Source organism: Lissotriton vulgaris, chromosome 1_1, assembly GCF_964263255.1.
Source record: "Lissotriton vulgaris chromosome 1_1, aLisVul1.2, whole genome shotgun sequence".
Lineage (NCBI taxonomy): Eukaryota > Metazoa > Chordata > Amphibia > Caudata > Salamandridae > Lissotriton > Lissotriton vulgaris.
In genome coordinates this window covers 1,116,357,091-1,116,384,544 of record NC_141685.1, presented here as the reverse complement: position 1 = coordinate 1,116,384,544, position 27,454 = coordinate 1,116,357,091, and the positions used below count along the sequence as shown (strand labels likewise).

The following is a 27,454-nucleotide window of genomic DNA, read 5'->3' as shown; positions in this document are numbered from 1 at the left end:
TACTGTACTTACCTGCTAGGAATTTCGCATTCCACTTTCAGAGTATATGGTTTTCCGTGCCCCTCGGGCATTTGTATATACTGTGCTAACTTAAGTATTTTTGTAAGAGTTTTGGTTTGTGCTTAGTACCCTGTCCTCATAAAGAGTACAGGGCTGTTGTGATCTTTAAATAAATAACTGTTTATTTTCATAACACTTGTGTGGTGTCCTTTCACTTGGTATTCAAGGGGTATATGTGTGGTAAACAGCTGGCTTAACACGCCCTCTCGAGTCTTTAGCCTTAGACTGCTCGTATCCACGCTACTAGGATAGCTGGTCTATAAGGTTGACTTACAACCAATCATCAATAAGGGTTGCTGGACTGATACATAGTGTTCACTAGAATAGTGAACACTGCATATCAGGCCACCTTCTCACAGCCATGTTCTGAGCTGGGATGGTGCAGTGAGCTAAAAAACGGTGTTGGATTAAGCCCTGATCTCTTGACTGGGTGAGAGTATTCTGCTTAATTCAGAAACTCTGTCCATCACCACCCCCTGTTGTTTAATTATTTTGTCCACCATAAGCGTGGAAGGGTATACTCAGACGTGAGTCCCTTGCTCATTGCACCATCAGGATTCAAGCAAGCCGGGCGGAAGACGGCTGAAATGCCAGAATCCGGTCCCCGGTAGCTTGTTTCCTTCCCAGTGAAAGAATTGGCTTGGAAGTTTGGTTTGCCCTGTTCCCATGATGCACTGGGCCAGGTACAGACTAATTTGCATATAGCCAGGTTCTGAGCTGGGATGGTGCAGTGAGCTAAAAAACGGTGTTGGATTAAGCCCTGATCTCTTGACTGGGTGAGAGTATTCTGCTTAATTCAGAAACTCTGTCCATCACCACCCCCTGTTGTTTAATTATATATGACAAGACACACCTCTGGATACCAGTCCCACGTTCGCGTTCAGGACCCCTGAATTCTCTAGCAATATTTTGCGTTAATATCTGCAGTTGTGCCGCCAGGTAGTATAGTTCAAAGTCGGGGACTGCCATCCCCCCTTCAACCTTGGGTCTAGCCAGGGTACCCAACGCCACCCTACGCCGTCCAAGACCCCAAAGGAAGCCAGTCACCAGCATCTTCAGTTCCTTAAAGACCCATCCATCTGGGATCCATATGGGCAGTGTTCGGAAATAATAAAGGAGCCGCGGAAGCGCTACCATTTTCAATAATGCTACTCGGCCCAACACCGACAGAGGGAGGGAGGCCCAAAAATCCATGCAACCCTTCAGCGCGTGAATGCAACGCCCTACGTTCCCCTCTAAGAGGTCCGCAGCCTCATGGTAAATGCGCACACCCAAGTAGGTGAAGCAGGAGGGCTCCCACACCACCTTTCTCGCTAGTGGGGGACAGGGTGTACCCGCCCGCAATGGGAATACACAGGTTTTGGTCCAATTCACCCTAAGGCCTGACAGCTGCCCGAATCTAGCCAGCATATCCACTGCTCCCTCTAGGGATTGTCCAGTGTCCGCTAGGTACAGTAGCAGATCATCAGCGTATAATGATATATAATGCGACTCTGACCCTTGCGCGATCCCACTGTACATGGCACCTGACCTTGCCAGCGGCTCCATCACCAATGCGAACAACAGGGGGGACAGTGAGCAGCCCTGTCTCGTTCCCCTACAAACAGGGTAAGCCGAAGAGACAATCGGCCCCAGGCGTACCCTTGCCCTCGCCGACGAGTAAAGCACCTTTGTCCACCTCCGAAATCCTTCCCCGACTCCGAATTTCAGCAACACCTCATCCAGGTACTTCTACTCGAGGCTGTCGAAAGCTTTTTCGACATCAACTGCTAACACCACGGGGTCAAGAGCCGAGGCCCCAGCACCATCCAAAATTCGGACCAGACGACGTATATTCATCGAAGTGTTCCTAGTCGGGATAAATCCCGCTTGGTCTCTATGTACTAATGTGGTCATGTGCGGCAGTAACCTGGTGGCTAGGATGCGACTCAAGATCTTATAATCCACCGTCAGCATAGACAAGGGTCGGTAAGATGTCACATCCAACGCATCTCTGCCCGGTTTCAACAGTGGCACTACTAGCGCCTCCCTCATTGACTCAGGCAAGCATCCCAACTGCTTTGCCTCGGAGTACACCACCAGTAGTTTGGGTGCTAGGATATCAACAAATTTGGCATAGAATTCTATCTGTAAGCCGTCCACCCCTGGGGTTTTATTTCGAGCCATCTGTTTAATAGCCACTCTAATCTCTGCTAATGTTATGGGACCCCCCCAGTTCCTTTGCCTCCTCGCCATCCAGCACCGGCAGTGGGATCAAGTCCAAGTATTCGCCTATCTCAGAGACCTCCGCCTCCAGTTGGCATTCATATAATCCCGCGTAATAGGACTGAAAGCGCGCCAGGACTGCTGATTGCGAGTACACTACGTCCCCCTCCTCTGTTCTTATACTCATTACCGGACACCCCCTAGGCTCCGGATCGGCAAGCTTGGCAAGGAGTGTACCCACTTTATCTTGTTCCTCATGCACCTTAATGGTGTACAACTTATAATCATAGCACCGCAGCCGTTCAGTCTCAGTCGCCACCACCTCCTTAGCCTCCATCAGTCGCTCCTGTAGATCCGGTCGCTCAGGCCTTTGCCGTTCCAGCCCCCTTAATACCTCTTCCGCTTTCGCCAGATCATTCAAGACTGCCGTCCTCGCATTCGAAAATCTACCCATGCACACGCCTCTCACCACCACTTTCATCGCATCCCATTCTACTGATCTCGACGTGGCTGAGTCTTCATTCTCCTCAAAGTAGCGGTCAATGCCCTGTTGAACCGTGTCACTAAACACCAGATCTTCTAGTGTTTCCGGCCGCAGCCGCCATGATGGAACCGCCGACCTCGCCTGCTGCCACTGCACTGACACCAATAAGGGGTTATGATCCGAAATGGTCCTGGTCAGATATTCAGTATGAGTCATCACAGCCACCAAGGGGCCACTACACAGCACCGAGTCTAGTCTAACATGCAATTCGTGTATTGTGGAAAAGTAGGAGTAATCCCTAATCTCAGGATGCTGCTCCCTCCACACATCTACCATTCCCCACCTCTCCTGCCAATCCTTCCTGTGAGCTGCCAGCCTGCGCACTGGGGAGTCCGCTAATGGCGGATGCGACCTATCCAGCACCAGATCAGTGATCGAGTTAAAGTCGCCCTCCAATAAGATGGGGCCAGCCAGGAAATAGGCCAGCGAACTCGTTAAACCATCAAAAAAGCGGGCCTGATCGGAATTGGGGGCATATATACTACACAGGACCACCTCCCTACCGTAAAGTCGTCCCTCGACCGCCACATATCTACCCTCAGGATCAGCCTGCTGGTTCGTGACCTGGAATGGTGTCCCCGCTCTTATCCATATTAGCACCCCTCTGGCAAATGCTGAGTATGTTGTGCCAAGCACCTGACCCCGCCACCTCCTCTGTAGGGCACCGCATTCCTTCTTGGTCAAATGAGTTTCTTGAAGCATTGCTATCTGCACGCCCCGCCTCACCAAATAAGCATGCACCTTATGACGTCTCACCATCGTTCGAAGTCCACGGACATTCCATGTAATGCATTTTAAATTAGGTAACGTCCCCATAATATAAGTTTCTGCACAGTATCACCAACAAACAGTTGTTCCCCGCATCGCAGCAGTTGTATCCCCCCTTCAAAACACCCCACAAAACTCCCCAAACCCCTCTCCCTAGGACAGGACCTAATAACCTAGCTTCAGCCCCGTTCCAAACCATCAACACCACACACATTACACTAATCTGTGGTCGTCGCCACAGAATGCCTTAAGGGCCACAAGAGGGTGATAGAGCGCCGATCCAGGGTAGGCAGAGCTCCCACCCCGCGCCCTCAGTCCCATGCTGCTTTCACAGCCTCATACCTGATAGTCCACCAAAAATCTGGAGAGTCTGTCCCAACAGGTACCTCATAGTTGCTCAGTTCTCCGAAACGTCACTCGTTAAACAGTCCATCCGAAGTCTGCGGGGTGACCGCTGGTCCCTTTGCACTCCCTGTGTCCGATTTGTCTCCTCCAGATTTCTCTCCCTCCTCCTCCGAGTCCGACCCCCCGATGTTCTCTCCTGCTGTGACCCCGTGATGATCGCCGTCGCAGCCAATGCTCCCTTCCTGTCAGCCGCCATCTGAGCTTCTCGCCTGGCCCTCTTGAGTTTGTTCCGTGTGGGAATGCGCTGCGACTTCCTAATCTGGACCGGCTTTTGCCTTTCCCTTCCGCTTTTGTTCGTGCGATCCGTTCCAGCACGGTACAGTTCAAGCCACGACCATGCCTCGTCCGGAGTCTGGAAGAAGTGGGTCTTGCCATCAAGGATCACCCTTAATTTGGCAGGGAAGAGCAAGGAGTATTGAATCCCCTCATCCCTCAGTTCCTTTTTCACGGACAAGAAGGACGCTCTGCTTTTCTGAACTTCCTGCGTGTAATCCGGAAAGACCGTAACTTTGTTATTGTCCACTTGGAAGGGGCCCTGAGACCGTGCATCAGCAGATCGCGGTCTTTATAGTGCAGTAGTTTTACCACCATCGGCTGAGGTGGTCGGCCCTCCAGGGGCTGTCTGGCCGGGACCCTATGTGCTCTCTCCAGGGATAAGAAGGGAGACAGACCCTCCGGTGCCACAACCGTTTTAAACCAGTTCTCCATATAGGACACAGCGTCATCTCCTTCAATTTTTTCCGGAAGGCCCACCACCCTCACGTTATTCCTCCGGTTACGACTTTCAGCATCCTCCGCCCGTCGTTCCAGAGTCGCCAAGCGGCCAAGAATATCCGTCAATTTGTGTTCCGCGGTCACCACCGCTGGTTTCAGCTCCTGAAGCAATTGTTCATTCTCTTTCACTCTGTCCGAGAGCTTGGCATGGTCTGCTCTCAGTAGGCCCAGCCCCGTTGCGACCTGCGCTATGTCTTGGTGCAGCGATTCCTTCGTCGCGGTGATCGCCTCCAGGATGGTGTCGAGACGCAGGTTCAGCCTCTGTTCTGGCGTCGACGCTCCAATGGGGCTTGGGTTCCGCCATCTTGGACCAAGGCGGTCGCGTCTCGCCCTTGTGGCTTATTCAAAACACCGCCAAGAGCGCCCATCTTGACCGCGTTAGGTGCTCCTCCCGGGCCACCGCCAAGGACCACGCCAGTTTACAGTGTTCCTAGCACAGGCACACCACCCACTGCCACCTCCCAGTGGGGACCAGTGTTTGTGAATGCAAGGGCTCCGCACTCACAATCAGGGACCATCCATGCCCCTTCCTCTTGTCTTCTGCACCCCCAGAGCACACTTTTATCCACGGGCTACTACAGATGGTTTATGGCCGTGTGCTGTGTGGGTTCACCAGAGCTCCAACAGAGACCCAGGGAGCTTCCCAAACCAGCTGCAGCGAGCCAGAAGCACACCCCCGAAAGAGCAGGCGGGCGCCTTCCAGAGCCGATCGCGCCGGCCGCCCAAAATAGTGCACCGTAGTAGGCTGAAGTTGCTGTCCCAGCCCTCGCTCCTCGTTCTTCCCACCACCACACTATGAGCCGTCCAGACGGGTGGCATTCGCCGCTGATAATGGCTCCCCGCAGTCCCCACTGGTGTGCAGGGCACGTCCCAACCTGGTCCCAGCCACTCTCGGGATTTGCAGCGCCCCTCGGTATTCAGGGTCCTGAAATGTTCACGCTCTGGGCCCGCTCCCGCTGGTGTGTTGGAACCCGCTGCCCGCCTGCACTGTTCCTCCCGTAGGCGGCCGAGTCTGCCTTCCCTTGCGGCCCCCTCCAAAGGATCTCGGTCAGTGCCCCGGGTATGCGATGTCTTCGCTTCTCTGGTTCGGCGCCGAAGATACCCTCCGTCGAACCCCCGCTCCGCTTGCTCTGCTGGGCATCCGCCGGCACACCGGCTCAGTTCGGGTGCGCTCCGTCCCTGGGTCTTGCAGGTCTCTCACGCCGCCATTTTCCTTTGTTCTCGGCCCAGCTCCTCCGAACTCCGGGACCGGATCTCCGCATGGTTTCCGAGGTCCCACTGGCGTCCAAACTCTCCCCTCTGCTCGAGCAACACCTCGTGTTTTAAATCCGCACCTCCGGGGACACCAAAGGCAAGGATACCAGGATAACTGTCGGGACTCGGCGCGGAGCTGCACGCTCACACAGCCATCCCGTTCGGCGTTCAAACCACGCCCCGTCCCTGCAGATCTTTGAGGCACAAAGGCATGCAAGAGGGAGCTAGGATAGTGCAACACGGCCTCCCTGAAATCCTCGATCTTTTGCAACACTTCCAAAGACCCAGAGAAATCAGGGTGTATCATTCCAATGTCAGAATTCGTTCCTCAGTGGATTGGAAGCGAGGCGGGTGGCACGTTGATGCCCTTCATACTTCTTCGCAGACAAAGTGGTCAGATGGGGAAGGGTCCTGCTTGGCCTTTGCATTTCCACTTCTTTTTAGACATAGACTTACTTGAAGACTTTGACCTTGATGACGACCTGTTGTGGGAACAGTCTTAGGAGTGGGAGCAAGTCAATGCTCCCTGCTTTGAACCAGAGTGAGACTTTCAAGGTTTCGGGGACATACAGCTTTACTTCACGGTCCTTCAATTTCATGAGGGCGCCCTCCTCACATGACTTGTGCACAGAGCCAAGACACCAAAGGAACACATCTTGGGGGTCTGTAACAGTCATTGGTTTGCTACAGTGACTGCATGGTCTTTGGAGGAGACATTAGTCTTCATTTTTGGAGAAGAAACAACTTGGCAAAACTTTCGTCAAATGCCAAAGAAAAAGATGAGCGGATCCCTGTCTGAACGTGCTGAAAGGAACTGACGTCAGTGCAGAGGAGTGGTGTCTGTATCAGCTCTGTTCCGTCACTTCTGGGGTGGAACAAAAAGAAATCGGAGCAGCATGCCACCACCTACCAACACGCTGGAGCACTGCTGTGAAAAGCTTCCTGATCTAGTCTAGCACCTGGGGATTATTCTAAAGTTAAGGAATATGCAGTTAGAAGTATCCATCAGAAAAACATTTGGTTCAAGTTGCAATTTTTTTGTGGACGTTTTATTTTTGAAGCAAACAATCACTAATCTTGCTTTCAGGAGTATCTGCATACAAATCGGGATAATTCTAGGAGCATTAAAAGTAGTCTTAACTGGTTACATTTTGTGGTGCATGGCCAAGCAACATGGCCGACAGGACATGAGGCTCAGAGCTCCTGGCCGACCTGCACTGGAATCCTGCATAATTCTGTACATGCCTGCCCAATTCAGACAACAAACAGACCTTGGGCTCGACAGCCACACCTAAGGGATACATTTGTGACAAATTTGGGCCCCGCAGTGACTGGTGAGCCCGCCTCGTGGGGGATTCGGAGTGGATTTGCTCCTGCCTTGTGGTTGGGAGTGCCCCTGGCCTGAGGCGTCCTCATGGCACTGCTGATGTGAGACGGAGCCCCCGGCGACGGGGAACACACAAGACGAGGAGACAAAACCTGGAGGCTGTGGCTCCGGGGGCAGCCAGGGGACAGTGGAGTGTGGACCGCTGGTGCATTGTGGCAGTGGAGGAAGTTGTCGGCTAGAGCCGCCTGCTGAGGGGGGCCCTGGTGCACCTGAGCTGGGTCCCCTGCCTAGGGTGGCGGACTGGTCCACGGTGCTGCCGCTGGGGTGATTGGCTGCAGAGTCTGGTGATTGGGCGAGGGATTGCGGCCTTGAGCAGAGTGCCCTGCTCGGACGGGAAGCGACCAAGGTGTGATAGTTGTGCTTCCGCCGGTCTGCCCCCAACCCGAGCCTCGATTGCCTGTCCCGCGCATGGAGAGAGGGTCCCGAAGGAAGCAAAAACATACCAGGGCGTCCTAAGACTGTACAGCCTGCATTCACGCCGAGTTCCTGCCCCACCCTGCCTCTTCCCCCAGCCATTGACTCTTGTTTTGCACTGCGGAGGGCGGAGCGGACTGAGCCGTACCGCCTGCGTAAGGCGAGCTGTGAGGACTGTCTGCATGCCATTCAGTCGATGCTGGGCCTAGCCCGGACACCCTCGTGATCGGTCCTTGCTGTGGAGCGGAAGACAGGATGTAGGTGACACCACCACCTGTGCATAGGCGCTTGTCCCCCACAATCTACTGACAGTAGGTGCTGGCCTCCGTACTGAATTAGAGTTCATGGGAGGTCGCCTTGAGGTCTGCCTGGCATAATGTCTCTGCTGCGTCCCCATGCATGGGGGCGATGGACGGGGGGGCACCCAGTGGCAGGAGTGGGGGCACCCAAGGGTTTTGCATAAGACCTGAAGAAGTCAGGTTATTGGCGGCTCGTGGATGGGAGCAACTAAGGGCTCACCGCAGGGACGAAGAGTGCTGGGCCATTGGTGGATTGGGATCTGACGGCTGTGGCTGTGTAAGGAGACCACCCCTCACGCGGGACTGAATCGGTGGGTTTGAGAGCACACTCCCATGTGGGGACCATGGGCAAGGACAGGCTGACGTACTCGCATCCTGCCAATACCATCACGTAGTAAACGACTCTGCGACAGCAGCCACAGAGACTTACAAGACAGGTTGGGGCGGATAATGCAGAGGGTTTCCCTGAGAGTGAACAGAAACCCACCAAGGCGGAGCTGCTGACCGCCATACAGGGATCACAGTCTGTTCTGGAACGGTCTCCATTGAGATTAACCTCCTTGGGGCTGATTTAAGGAAGGTGGAATACAAGGTGACTACAGCAGAAGGTAATATAGTACGTTTGCGTGTGAGGAGGCGGCACTTAAACAACAAAATGGCGCAGAGGTCCAGGATCTCTGGGGAGCTAGAGCATAAAGTCGAGGATGCACAGGGTCGCACTAGACGCAACAATATCTGGGTCTGAGGCTCCGGTACAGGGCGGAGGGGACCCCAGCAGAAATGTCCTAAAGAATTGGGTGAGGGAGCTCCGGCTGCAAGGACTGTAGAACTTTGTGGTGGAGAGGGCCCACATGCCCTTGGTGCCCCCCCCTCGTCGGCCCCGGCCAAGCGCCCTAATCGCCAAAATCCTAAACTACCACGACAGGGACTGCGTACCTCTCGAGAACAGTGGGTGCCCCTCTCGGAGAACTGTAGGACTGCCATTTATCTGGACTATATCAAAATGGTGCAGGAGTTTTGCAAATCCTTCTTGGCTGTGAAGCATAAGCACAGGATGCTACAGCTAAAATGCATGCTCATATACTCCTCGAGGTTACGTGCCAGAGGTTCTGGCCCGTCGGATCCCCAGCGAGTGTTGATTTGCAGTGATGGCACCATGCAACTACATGGCACTGGAGATACTGAGGTGGTGCCGGACAGTGGGGCTCAGGTTCATGGAAATGCTGCAGAAGCCAGGGCATCGAACTCTGTAATAGACTTTGTGCCAGACACACTGGTCGCCCCCGAGGTGGGGAATGGTGCGGGTGCTGGAGTCGACCGCATTGCTTTCTTTATTATGTGATTGCTTGACTGTTCGCATGTGTGTCTGATGTATGTGCTGTATGCTGCTGGCCCTCGAGTGGATGGCACTATAAGTGGCTGGGCGATTGCTGCTACTGTGTCGGGTCCCAAAGATAGCAGCACATAGAGTCCCGTAGGGTGCACTTGGTCGAGGACTGTAAGGTATGGAGCAACTTCCTATTTGAGCTCGGTCTGGTCCCCGGACTGCGGTCAAGACTCTTTGCACAATGGCGCGCAGGTGGCTGGGTAGCTTTTTGTATTCACTTGTCCCAGCTGGACGGGCGGTGATGTTGTGCGGGTTCTGGCACATGCAGTGGATGGGCATTTATAGTTGGTTCATTGTACTATGCTTGTCTGAGGGTGGGGTGGGATGAAGTTTGGTTTCCGCAGTTTGAAGTTGTGTTTTTGCAGTGCTTGGCAATGTGCGTGGTACCAAGGGGAGCACCCTTCGTGTCCTCTACCTAGTTGATGGTGGAGATTTTAGATTATGGAGATGGAATGTCAGGGTATTAGGTCCTTTCCAAAACGATGCAGGGTGCCTACATTCCAGAAACAACACAACGTTAGGGCTGTATGCTTGAAGGAAAAGCATCTGGATGATGCGGATGTCACTCACCTAGCCAGGAAGCGGCGGGGTCAGGCTTCTATTCCTCCCATTCTACATATGCTAGGGGGGCCTTAATCTGGGTGGCACCTGGGAGTCCATTCGCCACAACTTACGTTGAGGCGGATGAGGAGGGCAGGTATGTATTGTTGCAGGGGACTCTAGATGGTAGGCCGCTGACTGACCACATATGCCCCTAAAACAGCGTCCCCTTTTATTTTTATGGCAATGCAGGATCTAGTTGTGCAGTAAGCGGATACGCCTATCATCTGGCTGGGCGACTTTAACAGAGTATTGGATGGGGTGTGGATCGAACACTGCATAGAGGGGGTAATAACCCCCACATGACTGCCGCACTTACTGCTGTGATGAGTAATATAGACCTGGCCGATGTCTGGTGTGCTTGTCCTTCCTCATGGCGAGGGTACACATGCCACTCGCTGACTCACAATACGTATAGTAGGCTGGACAGGGTCCTGGTGGGAGGGAGTCCCATGGGCTGAGGACATAGGAAGTGCACCAGGTGTATCCATGCTGAAATGGGGGCCCCGTGTGGAGGGAGATGATGTGGAGAATATCAGGAGACATACTCACTGAACAGATTGGGAAGGATGCGCTCTCCAGGGCTCAGACGGATTATCTTGACCTTAATTGGGGCTTGACTTCACATAGAGCTATTGAATGGGAGGAGCTCAAGACCGTGCTGCGTAGCACCTGCTTGGGTGTGACCTGTGGGGTGAGGAGTCAACTTCAGGCAGAGCTGGTGAGGGACAAGGCTTCCCTGGCTGTGTGGTAAACCTGGGACCAGGCCTGCGCGGATGTATGGAAGGGGAGGGGGGGGGGGGGCAGGGGGACTGACGATGAGGAGGTGAATAGCAGACATCTGGGACCGCCTAGACAAATATATCCTAAAACAGTATAGGCAGCAGTTCCATAGGGAGGGAGACAAGTGGGGCGATTGTTGGCCTGGATCCTGTGCAAAGAGCAGGTCGTCCCCCTGACAACACATTTGATGGTGCCGTGCAGTGCCAGCGTCACTACCAGGGCGGGAATCGTGGGCGCGTTTCGGGACCATCTGAAAGAAATGCATTACTTACCTGTAACTGCAGTTATCCAGTATTGGTATCTTTCATAGATTCACATGCCTGAATCATTCCCCGTCGTCTGGGTGGGAGTCCCCGGTATATAAAATAGTAATGTCCTAGAGACATACATACTAACTAATAGGCCAGAGGCCTCACATTAGTAACCTGAGTCCTTTTGTGAAAAGGACCAAACTTTGGCCAGGAGCCAATCAGCTACTACCACCCTCTAGAACCTTCCTGGAAGGAGCCCTAGTCCGTCAGATTTTCGTAAGCACCGTGCTAAGCAGTACCTACTGAGAGAACCAAGGTGAGCCCTTCCAGGGGAGGCGGGCGGGTTGCATGTGAATCTATGAAAGATACCAATACTGGATAACTGCAGTTACAGGTTAACGCATTTCTTATCCAGTATTATGGGTATCTTTCATAGATTCACATGCCTGAATCAGAGTAGCAAGTAGTAGTCAGCACATTTCGTATAACATAGTATGTAAGACACCTGATAACAACTTATCAATAGTACAACAAAAGAAACTGCAAACAGTAGCAAGATAAGAAATGTGCAATCAGTAGGATAGGAAAGGTGGGATGAAAGGAAGAAGGCTCACCTCTAATGGAATAGATGACGGAGCACCGCCTGTCCCACTGCTGCATCCTTCATAAGTTCAGAATCCAAGCAGTAATGCTTGGTGAACGTATGTGGAGTTTTCCATGTCGCCGCTCTGCAAATGTCGACAATGGGCACCCCAGAAAAGAGCGCCAAGGATGTGGAAACCGCTCTAGTGGAATGAGCCCGAACCTTGGCCGGCAGAGGATGACCCGCCTGTTGGTGGCAGAAGGCGATAGATGCAGATATCCATCTTGAGATGCTCTGCTTTGTCAATGGTAGGCCCTTCCTGGGCCTGCTGAAGGCAATGAACAATTGGTTGGATTTGCGAAATTGTTCTGTTCTATGAAGGTAGAATTTCAGACATCTCTTCAGATGTAAGGAATGTAGAGATCTTTCTGCTGGAGAGGATGGATTAGGGAAGAAAGATCTCAGGACAATAGGTTCATTCAGATGAAAAGCAGACGGAACCTTAGGTATGAATTTGGGGTTAGTCCGTAGAATGACTCTGTCCTGGTTAAACTGAAGGAACGGGTCTTGAATGCAGAAGGCCTGTAGTTCACTCACCCTCCTTAATGACGTGAGAGCCAGGAAGAGAGCTGTTTTCCATGACAAATATTTGAGCTCCGCTTTATGTATCGGCTCAAAGGGGTGCTTCATCAATTGTGCCAGGACCAGATTGAGCTGCCATGTAGGTGGTAAAGGCCTCACTGGAGGATAAGTCCTGAATAAGCCTTTTAGAAACTGCTTGATCAGTCTATTAGACCATAGAGAAGCACCAGACGAAGAGCGTCTGAATCGAGATATGGCTGCCAGATGGACCTTGATGGAGGCATGAGCCAGTCCCGAGTTGGCTAGGTGAAGCAGGTAGGGCAGCAGTTGTGCCGGAGATGACGAGAACAGGTGCAGATTGTTAGCTTTACACCATAAACAGAATCTCTTCCACTTAAGGGAATATGTCTTATTGGTAAAGTCAGCCGGGGCCCGGGCTAGGACAACTCTGCAGTCCCGAGGGATATCTAGGTCCTGGAACTCTCTGAACTCAGGAGCCAAGCCGATAATCTGAGAGATGTCAGATCTGGATGCTGGACTTGCCCCTGGTTCATGGTGAGGAGATGTGGGTAAGGCTTGAAAGGAATCGGAGGCTCCAGCGATAGAAGGTGGAGTTCTGTAAACCAGTGTTGGCGTGGCCACGCTGGGGCTACCAGGATCAAAGTGCAATGCTCTGCTTTCATCTTCCGCAGGACCCTGGGGATCAGGGGAAATGGTGGAAAAGCGTAGGCGAAGACGTTGCACCATGTCATCGAAAATGCATCCCCGAGAGACCCTTTCTGGGGAAACCTGCTTGCGTAATGTTGGCATCTCGCGTTGATCTTTGTCCCAAACAGATCCAGGGGAGGCCTGCCCCATCTGGAGAACACCGCGTCGAGGGCATGTTGGTCTAGCTCCCACTCGTGGCAGATGGAGCGTTGTCTGCTTAGGGAGTCCGCCAGGGTGTTGTCTGCTCCTGGGACGTACTCCGCCCTCAGCGAGATGTTGTATTGGAGTAGCCACTTCCAAATTTGTTGCGATTCTTGAGAGAGCGTCATGGATCGAGTTCCCCCTTTCTTGTTTAAGTAGTGCATTGTGGTGGTGTTGTCCGTCCTCAAAAGCACTGGGGAGTTCCTGATTCTGGGCAGGAAAGCTCGAAGAGCAAGGTATACTGCCCTCAGTTCTAACAGGTTGATGTGGAGTAGTTTCTCCGCTGGCGACCACTGACCATGTATCTGAAGTTCCTGCAGGAACGCACCCCATCCCTCTAATGATGCATCTGTTGTTATGACGTGTGGGGAGACCGGAAGCAGGAATGGTAGGCCTTGGTTCAGATTTTCCAGTTGAAGCCACCAGTGTAGGGCCTTCACCATGAACGGGGTGATTCTGAGTCGTTCGTCGAAGGATCCCGTACTTTGAATCCACTGGGCTGACAGTGCCTCCTGTAAGGGACGCATACGAAGGCGGCAGTGTGGAATCAGGAGGATGTTGGAGGACATCATTCCTAGCAGTGACTTGAAAAGTCGCACCTTGATGGTCTTTTTGAGCTGAATGTTTGCTGCCAGAGACGTCAGTTTGGCCTGACGTTCCTGAGATGGAAAGGCCTTCTCTTTCCATCTCCATCTTTCTCTTGATGTGTGTCCAGAATCGCCCCCAGGAAAGTGAGCCGTTGAGAGGGCTGTAGTACTGACTTCTCTGATTTAGTGTCCTAGTCCTAGTCCTAGTTTCTCGAAGAACTGAAGACAGGCGTTGGAAGACCTGCTCACGCCTTCTAGAGAAGGGGACTTGATGAGCAAGTCGTCCAGGTAGGGAAATACCTGGTGATGCTGTTGGCGAAGGTAGGCTGCCACAGGAGATAGGCATTTCGTAAAAATGTGTGGCGCCGACTTTAGGCCGAAAGGCAACACTCTGAACTGGTAATGTCTGCCCGCCACAGTGAATCTTAAGAATTGGCGGTGACTCTTGTGGATGAGTATGTGGAAATAGGAATCCTGGAGGTCTAAGGACACCATGAAATCCCTTGAATTGAGGAGTTGTAACACCTCCTGAATGGATACCATCCGAAAAGATTGTTTTTTGAGGTATGTGTTGAGGTTCCTTAGATCCAGTATAGGTCTCCATTTCTTCTCCTTTTTTCGTATCACAAAGAACCGTGAGTAGAATCCTTTCCCCCTATGACCTCTGGGGACTCTCTCTACCGCTCCTTTTTGAAGCATTAGTGAGAGTTCCGCTTGAAGATGATGAAGATTCTTGTGTGGCATGGGACGTGGAGGGTTCGAAGGAGGAGTGTCCACAAACTCCAGGGTATGCCCGAACCGAACCAGTTGGAGAACCCAACGATCCGTAGTTATCTTTTGCCAATTGTGGAAGAAGTTGGAAATTTTTCCTCCAACAACGTAATAAGGAGAAGAAGCGGAGGCCTGGTTGAGAAAGAAGTCACTGTCTTCTGGGGGGATCCTTCTTTCCTCCTCTCCCTCGAAAGGTGGACTTGTTGTAAGAGGACTGGCCTTGTTGTTGCCTCTGTTGGTATTGAGGCTTGTATTGCTGGGATGAGCCGTAGGTGGATTTGTACCCCTGGTATCCAGCTCTAGTTTGTTGGCCTCTTCCTCTTGAGCCTCGAAAGGAAGTATTCTTGTACTTTAGTGTTCCCAGGGATCTTGCGGTCTCGGTGTCTTTCTTGATACCCTGGAGCATCTCGTCGATATGCTTCCCGAAGAGAAGCTCGCCATCGAACGGCATATCGAATACTTTGGCTTGGACTTCCGGTCGGAAAGATGTAGCTTTCAGCCAGCCTTGGCGCCTAAGGACAGCCGCCCCCGCCAGCTGGCGAAATCCTGTTGAGGTGATGTCCATCGCCACATCAATAATTTCCGATGCGGACTGCTCTCCTTCGAGGAGGATTTTCTTTACTTCCTCTTTCTGCTCCTCTGGCAGAGAGCCTAGATATGGTGCTACATCTGCCCACATCTGGCGATTGTAACGTCCCAGGAGCGCAAGTGAGTTCGCCGCTCTGACGGTAATGGCTGACATCGAGGAGAACCTTTTCCCGATGCTTACTGCCTTCCTTATCCGGAGGCGCAGTCAGTGCGGCAGCCGCATTGTTGGATTTCCGCTGCGCGGCCTGTGTGATCACAGAGTCCGGCTTAGTATGGCCTGTAAGACATGCCGGTGCCTTCTGCGGGGCCTTGTATTTCTTGTCAAGCCTGTCCGGCACTGGAAGCAGAGATGAGGGGTTTTGCATAATCTTTAATCCCTGATCCCAGATGTGTTCGATAATCTGGATTGACCGGACAGACTTTTTGAATGGCTCCTTAAAGTCATATAAGAAGCAGTCCTGAGGTTGTGTGGTCATTTCTAGTTTATATTAACACACAAAGGGAGGTCCTAGAGGAATATTTTAGTGACCCAACTGCTAAACCCCATAACTACTAGTAACACCAACAGAAATTAGCAGTGAGTCAAAGGCTACAACAAACATGTATCCAACAGAAAATGAGAAAAGCTAACACTGTGAGCGAGTTCCCATCAGTCCACCATTGAGACCGCCCTTCATCATCTGGGATCTCTTATTCTAGATAACAAATGGTAACCCATGGACTACCGACTAATAGATGTTACATAGCCAGGTAGAAAGGGTCCCAAATATACCAACCCAGATGTGACCAGAGTGTGTCTAAACGTGGGAACTGAATAGCAGTGCTGGAATGAAAATGTGCAAGTGATGAAAGAAAAGAGAAAGCTCTAAAATTAGGTAGTGAGAGGAAAAAACAACTTTAATATGTACCCTTCCACTCCTAAATTAATAAAAAACAGTGCAAGGTGTAGTATAAAGTATTGACTACTCCCTGAGATGATAGGTCGACATGTTTCTGCAGTCACCGGAGCCAGTAGGTCTCCTGCTGCTTCTTCAGGACCTCTTAAGTGCTACTGCTATTTAAAAAGTGAAGATATCACCTGATAGATGCGTCTCCCCAACTGTGAGTCCCATTATTCAGCCGGGAAATAATATGGATACATGAAAGAAAAAGCAATAATAAGGCACAATCAGTAAAGTCATCAGATACTGATAATATAGTAGATTTGTGTGGTATTTAAACAACTACAGCTACAGCTACATTTACCATCTTATGCTATATTTGAACTTATTAAATCAGACATCCAAGTGGTTATAAATAATTATTTTGAGAGAACCGGCCACCAGGTGTGGCGTGTGATGGACGGCTGTTTGTATGGAGTATGAGGTGGTTTCACCTAACATTAAACAATACCTTTCCTTATTGATTTTAGCGCGGTGTACCCACTACCTGAGCTGGTGCCAGGTGAGGTGGGCTGTTCCTCCCCAGCACATGGGTGAGTACTAATAAGAACCAAGTCCAGACAAATTGAAATTGTCCACACTCGTTGTTACCTTTAATGAACAACATTGTGATGCGAGCACGTCATTACTGTACTGATTGTGCCTTATTATTGCTTTTTCTTTCATGTATCCATATTATTTCCCGGCTGAATAATGGGACTCACAATTGGGGAGACGCATCTATCAGGTGATATCTTCACTTTTTAAATAGCAGTAGCACTTAAGAGGTCCTGAAGAAGCAGCAGGAGACCTACTGGCTCCGGTGACTGCAGAAACATGTCGACCTATCATCTCAGGGAGTAGTCAATACTTTATACTACACCTTGCACTGTTTTTTATTAATTTAGGAGTGGAAGGGTACATATTAAAGTTGTTTTTTCCTCTCACTACCTAATTTTAGAGCTTTCTCTTTTCTTTCATCACTTGCACATTTTCATTCCAGCACTGCTATTCAGTTCCCACGTTTAGACACACTCTGGTCACATCTGGGTTGGTATATTTGGGACCCTTTCTACCTGGCTATGTAACATCTATTAGTCGGTAGTCCATGGGTTACCATTTGTTATCCAGAATAAGAGATCCCAGATGATGAAGGGCGGTCTCGATGGTGGACTGATGGGAACTCGCTCACAGTGTTAGCTTTTCTCATTTTCTGTTGGATACATGTTTGTTGTAGCCTTTGACTCACTGCTAATTTCTGTTGACATTTCTAGTTTATACCTCGCTGCTGCACGCTCTATGATATTGTGAAACCCCCCCGATGTCCTCCGGAGGAGAGTCCGCCTGTGCCTGATCTGGTGAAGCTGGATGTGAGATGACATATTCGTCCCACTCGTCCTCTTGTATTTCTCCCTCTTCTTGTTGACCCTCCTCTTCCTCTTCCACTGCTTCCTCTTCGTCCGAAGATTGTTGCGGAGGCAGGGACACAGGATCTGGGGAAATAACCAGCGGAGGTGGTTTATGCCAAGGAGGAGGGGCAGATGATACCGCTTGAGGTGGTACCACTTTAGGTGGCGGAGCAGGTGGGAACCGCTGCTTGTAGTCCGCTATAAGGAATTGGAGGTCCGTGACAATTGAAGCCGGGAGGCTCACCATAGGCTGTGGAGTGGAAAGTGAATGATATTCCTCTTGATAAGGAGTGTCTTCCTGATCCATGTCTTCGTTGTCTGAACTTTCATGTACCTTAACAAGTAGTTGAGATGGGCTTGTCGCCACTGGGAACATGGCTCCATCATCATAGTCCTCAGACTCCAGTAGATTGGCCGGCGGCAGTGGTTGGACTCTGCTAGGAGACGTCGCTTCTGGCATCAGCGTTTGCGTTGTCATTTTAAAAGGTGTATAAATACACTATCTTGGGAGAGCCTTCCGACGACGATGTCGTTGACAGTATCGGCGTTGACGGCTGTTTCTTCTTCGCCGGTACTGTCGTCGACGCTGGTGTCGACGTCGATGGCTTCGTCGTCAATGGCCTCGTCGACGAGGTGGACGTCGACGTCGAAGGGACTTTCGTCGACGACGAGGGCTTCGTTTTCGTCGATGAAGGAGCTGTCGACGACTGGTATAGACCTACCAGACGACGACGAAGTTGAAGTAGATGTCGTAAAGGCGGTGAAGGCAGACGCTGTCGACGTAGAGATGGTGACTGTCGACGCTGTCACTGGCAAGGCAGAAGACACAAGCACAGGCTTCTTGAATGTAGTTTCCTGAAGAGAAGTCTTCACTGCCATGGTCTTTGGACAGCCCACTGAAGACTTAGGCGTCTTCTTTTGAGGAGGCCTATTAGACGGACCTGGAGAAGTCTGTCTCGGCCTTTTAGAAGAGGAGTGTGAGCTCCTGAAGGAACACTCGCTCTCACCTGAGGAGACTGCTTGGTCCTTGTCCTTCAGTCTCTGGAGCCACAGAAGCAGGCGCCCCTCTCTGTCCTTAAGAGTCTTGACAGAGAAAGTGCGACAGACCTTACAGTCCTTGGCAGAATGGTCAGGGTAGAGACAGTAGAGGCAGTCTTCATGCTTGTCATCTACATGCAGTCTCAGCTTCTTACACGAGGCACAAGGTCTAAAAAGCCCTTTTTTAAGAGTGGTAGACATGGTAGACTCTAGCCCTCAGTCACAAGAGTAAACAACAAGAGAAAATAGGGAAAAAATCCAGTAAAAACCAGAAACCTGAGCAGAGCTCAGTGGAGACTCCCTTAGCACGACGTGCGGTAGAAAATCTGAGGGACTAGGGCTCCTTCCAGGAAGGTTCTAGAGGGTGGTAGTAGCTGATTGGCTCCTGGCCAAAGTTTGGTCCTTTTCACAAAAGGACTCAGATAGGTTACTAATGTGAGGCCTCTGGCCTATTAGTCTGTATGTATGTCTCTAGGACATTACTATTTTATATACCGGGGACTCCCACCCCGACGACGGGGAATGATTCAGGCATGTGAATCTATGAAAGATACCCATAATACTGGATAACGTGATTATACTGCTGACCCTGGAATAGGCCCGCTAGAGGCTGTTCCTGGAGGGGTTGGTGCGAGTAGGAGGATGAGGACCTTGATGCGCCACGCCCATTGACCTAGAGGAACTACACGCTGCACATGTTGCCATGGGCCAAATCACCGGGTGGGGATGGATTCCCAGTTGCTTTTGTCCGGGAATTCTTGGCTGTGATCACGCAGGGCCTGCTAGACATTTTCCTTGAGGCCAGGAAGAATAGTATGCTGGCCCTCCACAATGCGGGATGGGGACATGTGTATGCTACTAAAACCTGGCGGTTACAAGGCTTATTCCGCGGCGTATAGGCGCTTACAATGATTAATTCTAATATGAAGGTCCTGTGCAAGCTATTAGCCAATCGCTTGAACCCCCATATGACTGGTTTGGTCCACGAGGATCAATGTGGGGTAACCCAGGCCGTAACACTGGGATGAATCTTCAGCAGCTGTCCCATGTTCTGCTTTAGGTTGAGCATCGCTGGGAAGAACTGGCCCTGGTCTCAATTTACCTAGAAAAGCCTTTGAAAGAGTGGACTGGGGTTATCTGCTGGAGGTCCTGCGGATCATGGGGTTTTGCCCACAAATCCAGTGCTGGATACGATTACTCTACACCGAGCCCAGTGCCAGATTGCCGGTGGACCAGAGCTGCTCACAGTTGGGTTCTGTTTGGGGGATGCACCAGGGCTGCCCCCTATCCGCGCTCCTCTTTGTGCTGGTAATGGAACCACTGGCAGTCTGGGCCAAGCAGGAGTTGCGGGATTGGGGTATACGAATAGGTGAGGTACGGCATATTAAAAATCGCTGTAAATGTCCGACACAGTTTTACCGCAGCTCCCCCTGGGAGTCCGTGCCGATCCGGTTGCAACTATCCCGTTGCAACTACTGGACGACTTTGAGACTGTCGGGCCTATGGGAAATCTTAGCAGGTCACTGATGTTCCCGCTTACCTCGATGGTCGGCAACTCCAGTGGAGAGGCTGTGTGACATAGGTTTGCACTGGTAGTTGATGCAGTTCTGTTACCTAGGCATTCAGGTCGTGCATTCTCGGGTACAGCAGCTACACCTGAACACAGGCAGATTGTGGGGGCATTCAGAACGTCTGTTGCTTTCTGGAATACACTTGCACTGTCATTAATGGATCAGCACGCAATCTCGAAGATGGTTCTTCTTCCACGCTGCTTATATGCCCTTCAGAATTCTTTGTTCTCTGCCAGCCAGGGTGTTTCAGAAATTAGACTCCATCCTAGTTTCTTTGCTCTGGGCAGGGAGGTGCAGTAGAGTGGCATTGACCACACTGATCTGGCCTTTTGGTGAAGATGGCCTGGAGGCACCTTAACTGGATCTGTATTATGTTGCGCACATGCAGCATACGGCTCGCTGGCTACAACACGAAAAGAGCTGAGAAAAGTGCATGATTGCAGGAATGATCGTGGTCGGGCATTTGCTGCAGATGTTAATGGAGGGGGCTGGGGCCCCATATTGCGCGCCATAGGTGGTGCGAATTTGGCAACTCTTCATCACCGCAGTGCTGCGTCCTGCTCCATTCCATTGGGAGTTCACTGGGTCCAGGCCATTTTTTGCACACAGTGCTAGTGGAGGTGACCTGGCCCTCGGTCGTCTGACTTTGTGGCTCCACCTCCCTTGAGTTGTGGGTTGGGTAGCCGTTTGATCTCCTTGCTCTATAAAGCCATGAGGGTGGACACTCAGCTACGGGCTCGTGCAGCCTGGGATGCGGACCTGGCAACACCTCTAGAGGACATTGCCTGGGCACGTGTTTGTGAACTCAAGCAAACAGTTTCTTGCAATGGCAGAATCGAGCTCATACAGTCATTTTTTACACCACACTTAACTAACCCACAATACCCTTCACTGCATCTCTAATGTCCACGCTGCCTTGCCCTTGAACTCCGGGGCAGATTTCCTCCACTTGGCCTGGGGCTGCCGGGTCGTACAGAGTTATTGGCACCAGATGGTGGGGGAGCTATTGTGAGCTGCTTCCTTCCTGGTGGCAGCGACCGATCAGTGTTGTTTGTTAGAAAACATCAAGAGGCCCAGGGGTTGTCACATAGTTGTACAAATGTATAAGCCATCACTGGTGGGTGCCAGGCAGAGTAAGGTGACCATCACAAGGATGGGATTGTGTGCTCCAGAGGTGTCTCACTGGTGCAGGGATGTAGCAGAATGGAGAATGAGAGAAAGGTTTTGAAGGGTGTCAGGAAGATTGGCGCTCAGCGGGTAGCCAGTGTGTAGGTGGTGCTAAAATAATTTCGTCCGGTGCAAACAGGTCAGGGGAACAAAAACCGTGAAAAACAACCCCTGTGGAGACAGAGAGACATACCCCCTGCCAAATGAAATGTAAAGAGTGTCCTGTGCACACAAATTCTCAACTAGTTCTCAGGTGAGAACCAAAATATAGTAAGCCTTCAAGGAATGATTTCACAATCCATCCGTGTGGAGTGAAAATTGTTTAATATTTCAGAATGGATCCGTGCATACAAGAGCAAGTAGCAGGGATGTAGCAGAATGGACGCTAACCGAGGAACACCACATGAAGTTTAACAGGAATGATGACAAGGTGGGGGAGGATCCACAGTGATGAGTGAAGATGGGGGAGGCTCTGATGGCTCGGAGGGCACGGCTATGTCTGCCTCAGCTGAACAGCCTCCATGAGACTGGACTGGTTGAGTGAGCTGGGCAGTTAGTTGTGTTGCATTCTTGGTTGCCCGGATATTATCTTTATGTGCAACTATTAATTATTCTCCGGAGGTGCTGCAGGGGTTTAGACCCAATTATCCAGTGGACAAAGTAAACATGAAAACTTGTTACCCTTGACTCCAAACAATGTCACAGGTACCACAGACAGAAGAGTAACATAGGAGGAAGTAAGGCTACTGGAGGCCATATGAGCCCTTGTAGTTGGTTCAATAAAAAGCTCATCTAAAAAGATCATATACAGCTAGATCTAGTCTCTTCCAAAAACACCAGAGCCAAATCTGTCACCAATGGAACCATTCCACCAACCCATATGTGCTAATGCTTGCTTCAGACCCCTTATTCAGCTAGGAGCATACGTCAGACTAATAGGTGGAAAGAAGTGACAAAGAACACTCCTCCTCAGTATTCTTTACTATCCGTTGGAGGTGCATTCTTGGTTTCAGAAATGGATTTGCTACAAAAGAAACTCATTAATTGTCTTACCCGCTGCTTGGTGTGGATTTGCCAGATTGTGGCTGCGGAGTTGATTTGCCTGATGTTTTTGGGCCACCTTCCATCTTTAGTCGCTTGGCTGCTGGAAGATTTCCAGATGCTCCTTGACGTTTCCCTGAAATCAGAAAAAAAATATAGAACTGGTGTGAGGTCAAGAACTCCAGGGCTCCGGGAAACCTTTAACCACCCTGAGCCTGCAATGCCCTCTCCACCCTTCACCGTGGGTCTAGTGGACCCAAAGACCTTTCCTCCCAAGTACAAACTCTGAGACCCATGAGTGAGGACCCTTGACAAACACAAGCCATACATATACCTTGCTCTGGATCACAAGGCAAGAGACTGACTTGGTCTTGTTTCAACTGAAAGTGAAAAGAGCACAAGCATTTACCTTGCTCCAGCTTGCTTGCTGCTGCCCGCAGAGTTGACGAGGTACTACTGGCATCCACTGTGGGTGTCCCAGGGCGACTGCTTGCCTTGGAGCTTGAGGCTGACCCCTTTTTCTCCTTCTTTGGTGGAGTTTTCTTTTTCTAGAATAAACAGGAATTCTGTTTGCTCTACCTGTACCAAAAATAATTGCCAGCTCCTCCTCCCCATTTCAGTGTCATGATACCAGCCCCTGGTAATACCTTCAAATCCCAGGGCTGGATGACCCACCACTAATCCAAGGAACCTTAGCACCCACATGCCTCGTGCTAGAGAAGAGGATCTATGCTCCTAACTAGATGAGGTAAAAGTATTACCCTTCTACAATTAATACTACTCCCAAATTTCTGAAATTGACTGCAATATATTTTTGTATGCGTCCCTCAGGATATAAACTAACTGAGGTCTAATAAAGTATGATGTTGTTCCTGGCATGTACATGAGTTACAATGCTCACCTTTTGCTGAGAAAAACAAAATAAGGTTGCTTATGAGCCATAATGCCTTTCCATGGTCTGTATGTGAGAGGCTTCAAAGCCAAGTTTCAGGACTTGTACAGATTGAACAATCAGTTTCTATGTCTCCCTTCTGGCTTCACTCATCTATTTTCATAGCATGCAAGGCATGTTAGCCTGTATGGAAAACAAAATGTGAACCCACATCCTAAAACAGTTCCTGCTCAAATGCTTGAACTGCACATGTGAGTTTAATTGGTCAACTTTCAACCCACCACAGTGGAGGTGAGGTATTCCCATATCCAAATTCACTCTGTCGTTGACGTTCCTACTCAAAGTCCACATGAGTTTTATGAATCTAGACCGGACTAACCTAAAAGCCAACATGAACGTTTCTTTACAATCCATTCCAAACGCAATGAAGACAGTACAGAATGAGCCGGAGCAAGTTACCTGGATGAGCAAGGCAGAGGATGCTTCGCCGTCTATGTCACTCTCTTCGGATGTCTCAGACTCATCACTACTATCTGCCAGGATGAGAGAGAATGACAATTAGAGCAATAGGGAAGAATGCAATAGTAGAAGCAAATGGAAAGAGAATATGAGAGGAGGGGGGAAATAAGAAAAGTGGGGGGCACGTTGTTGATGAGAGGGTGTTCGAAGGCTTGCAAGACAGAGGAGAATGACGAATGTGATCAAGACAGAAGATGACAGATGAGTACAGAGGATGGCAATTAAACAAGACTCCAAGTTTAATTATTGATGCAGTCTTCTCCAGGTCTTTTCCATTGGGGCTTGTTTACCTAATTTAAAGTACATATCTGCTAGCTGTGATGTTGGTATGTACATGAGCCCCATATACGACTGCATCACAGAACAAAAAAACAACCTTGATGCCTTTCTTGGCATCAAAACTGTATCATTAAAAGGATGGAATCCCTCCTTCTGTGCAGACGCAACATATCACCATGAAGGCAAGTAGCAAACATAAGGCCACATGTATGAAACCATTTTGCATTCGCAAATGGTGCGAATCACAAACTCCGACCGTTTTTGTATGCAAAATAGCCTTTTGAGATGTATGAAAGGCTTTGTAGTTGCAATTTTAGGTAATATTTTTTTTGTGATTAACTAAAATTGACAATGCAAATAGGGAATCACAATTTGTGATTTTGTAAGCACATGTACCAAGCATTTTCTTAATGCAAACTGTGCATTTAGGAAATGCTATTACTATTGACTCCAAGTCAACGGTAACCATGTGCAATTTAAAAAAAGGAATATGCTACTTACCAGTATGCATCTGTTCTTGGCATAAAGGGCTGCAGAGTGGTACATTATGAATAGATCGCCATCTGGTGTTGGGCTCGGATGATTGCATTTGTTTTTCTCTTGGAGAAGTCTTTTGTAGTCACGAGGTTGGTTACTCCTCCCTTGGGTGATAGTGTGCATGGGCATCGGCTCCATCCTTAGATTGTTTTGCCATAGTAGGGTTAGATGGAGTAGTATGATAGAATACAGAAAGAGATGCCCATGTAAGTGTATCTAAATAAGATAATATTGGAACAGACACAGGTTTCTGGGGAGGCAGGGAGGGCATGTTCCACTCTGCAGCCCTCTATGCCAAGAACAGATGCATACTGGTAAGTAGCATATTCCGTTCGAGGAATATGGGCTGCAGATGGTACATTATGAATAGATTACACAGTAGTTACCTCCCTAGTGGTTGTCACCAGTGTCTGTTGCAACAGTCTGAAATAAAGCTTTTAATACAGCCTGGCCCACATTGCTTGTTGTCTTTCCTGCACGTCATCACAGTAGTGTTTCGTGAAGGTATGCGGTGTAGACCAAGTTGCTGCTTTGCATAGGTCATCCAGGGGAATGTTCCCTAAGAATGCCATAGATGCCCCTAGTTTGCGTGTAGAATGAGCTCTAGGGGGAACAGTTAGTGTCCTTTTTGATTTTATGTAACCTATCTGTATACATTTAACAATCCACCTGGCAATACCTGCTTTAGATATAGGGTTGCCTTTATGTGTTGGCGAAAACGCTACAAATAGTTGTTTAGTTTTTCTGAAAGTTTGTGTTCTTTCTATGTAATATAATATTGCCCTTTTGACATCTAGTGTATGTAGGGCCCTCTCTGCTACAGTCTGTGGCTTTGGAAAAAAGACTGGTAGTTCCACTGGCTGATTGATGTGGAATGCTGAAATTACTTTAGGCAAGAACTTTGGGTTTGGTCTAAGAACCACCTTATTCTGGTGTAACTGTAGAAATGGTTCTTGTATTGTTTGCCTGTAACTCACTCACTCTCCTGAGGGAGGTAATGGCTTTAAGGAAGGCCACCTTCCATGTAAGAAATTGTATTTCACACCTATGCATAGGTTCAAAAGGTGGCCCCATTAGTCTGGTGAGTACTATGTTGAGGTTCCAGACTGGATAAGGTGGTAGTCTTGGTGGAATGACTCTTGAGGCCTTCCATGAAAGCTTTAATTGCGGGTACCCTAAACAGGGATAGATGTTGCCTGTTTTGCAGGTATGCTGCTATAGCTGCAAGATGTACTCTAATGGAGGTGTAAGCAAGGTTACATTGCTGTAAGTGTAGTAAGTAGCAAATAATATTTTGTGTAGATGCGTCCAGAGGGTTGATGTTGTTACTGTTACAGTATACCGCAAACCTTTTCCACTTTGCTGCATAGCAGGCTCTGGTGGTGGGACGTCTTGCTTGCTTAATAATTTCCATACAGTTTGGAGGTAAATTTAAGTATCCAAATTCTAAGACCTCAGGAGCCAGATCGCTAGGTTCAGTTGTTTGGGATCTGGGTGCATTATTTCTCCATGGTTCTGTGTAAGGTGCATGGGTGAGATTCTTAATTTTTGGTGTGGCACATGTGAGTTGTAGGAGCGTGGTGAACCACGGCTGCCGTGCCCATGTGGGTGCTACCATCATGGTCATTGAATGTTGTTGCAGTTTTCGAACCACTAATGGAATTAGTGGGAGAGGGGGAAAGGCGTATGCAAATTTGTTGGACCAATTTATCCATAATGCATTGCCCTGCGACAGGTGGTGTGGGTACCTGGATGCGAAGCTTTGGCATTTTGCGTTCTGATGAGTGGCAAAGAGATCTATCTCCGGTTGTCCCCATCTTTGGAAGAATGGCTGCAGTATTTGGTTATGCAGTTCCCATTCGTGTATTTGTTCCGACTCTCTGCTTAAGATGTCTGCTATCTGATTTTGAACTCCTGGAAGGTGTTCGGCTAACAGATAGATGTTTTGAGGAATGGCCCATCTCCAAATTTCCTGCACTAGTCTGGATAGTTGGAGAGAGTGTGTTCCCCCCTGTTTTTGAATATAACACATTGCTGTCATGTTGTCTGTTCTGATCAGGACTGCTTTGTTGAGAATATGCATTTGAAAAGCTTTTAATGCTAGAAACACTGCTAGTAGTTCTAGATGATTTATGTGCAGTCGTTTGTGCTGTACACTCCATCTCCCTTGTACTGTGTATCTCTCCATATAAGCTCCCCATCCGGTGAGCGATGCATCCGCTGTTAGTACCACTTGTGGAATTGGTTCTAGGAACGACCGCCCTTTGGAAATGTTTGTTGTATTCCACCACTTCAGAGAGCGATGCGTGCGGTCGTCTACCAACACCAGATCTGTAATCTGACCTTGAGCCTGATTCCACTGTGTTGCTAAACATTCATGAAGCGGATGAATTTGCAATCTGGCATATGGGATCAACAGTATGCAAGAGGACATCATCCCTAATAACTGCATGAACACTCGAGCTGCTAATGAGTGTTGCGGTTGAAATCTTTGAATTAGGGTGAGCATTGTCTGAATCCTGACTGGATTGGGGTATACTATGGCTTTTTCTGTATTTATAGTAGCCCCTAGATATTGTTGAACCTTGTTTGGTTGCAGGTGGGATTTTGTGTAGTTCACCGTAAACCCTAGCTGGTGCAGCAGTTGAATTGTCTTTTGTGTGTTTTGAAGACATTCTTCTTGTGACGTTGCCTTTATTAGCCAGTCGTCCAAGTAAGGGAAGACATGTATTTGCTGTCTTCTTAGGTGTGCTGCAACCACTGCTAGGCATTTTGTGAACACCCTTGGTGCTGTTGTGACTCCAAACGGAAGGACCTTGAATTGATAATGTCGTCCTTCTATTACAAATCTGAGGTATTTTCTGTGAGCTTTGTGAATTGGGATATGAAAGTAGGCATCTTGTAGATCCAGTATAGAAAGAAAGTCCCCT

The 27,454-nt window shown here is 49.6% G+C and overlaps 1 protein-coding gene across 3 annotated transcripts in view; it reads right to left on the bottom strand.

Moving 5' to 3' along the window:
• GTF2F1 (general transcription factor IIF subunit 1) overlaps positions 1-27,454 on the bottom strand; it is a 208,191-nt gene that overhangs the window by 18,165 nt on the left and 162,572 nt on the right. For all 3 annotated transcript variants that reach the window (XM_086963671.1, XM_086963673.1, XM_086963675.1), the window contains exons 11-13: positions 23,649-23,722; positions 22,707-22,845; positions 22,310-22,433 (exon numbers count right to left, since the gene is read on the bottom strand). In XM_086963671.1, the coding sequence (XP_086819797.1) occupies positions 22,310-22,433; positions 22,707-22,845; positions 23,649-23,722 (337 nt within the window). The remainder of the gene's footprint in view (positions 1-22,309; positions 22,434-22,706; positions 22,846-23,648; positions 23,723-27,454) is intronic.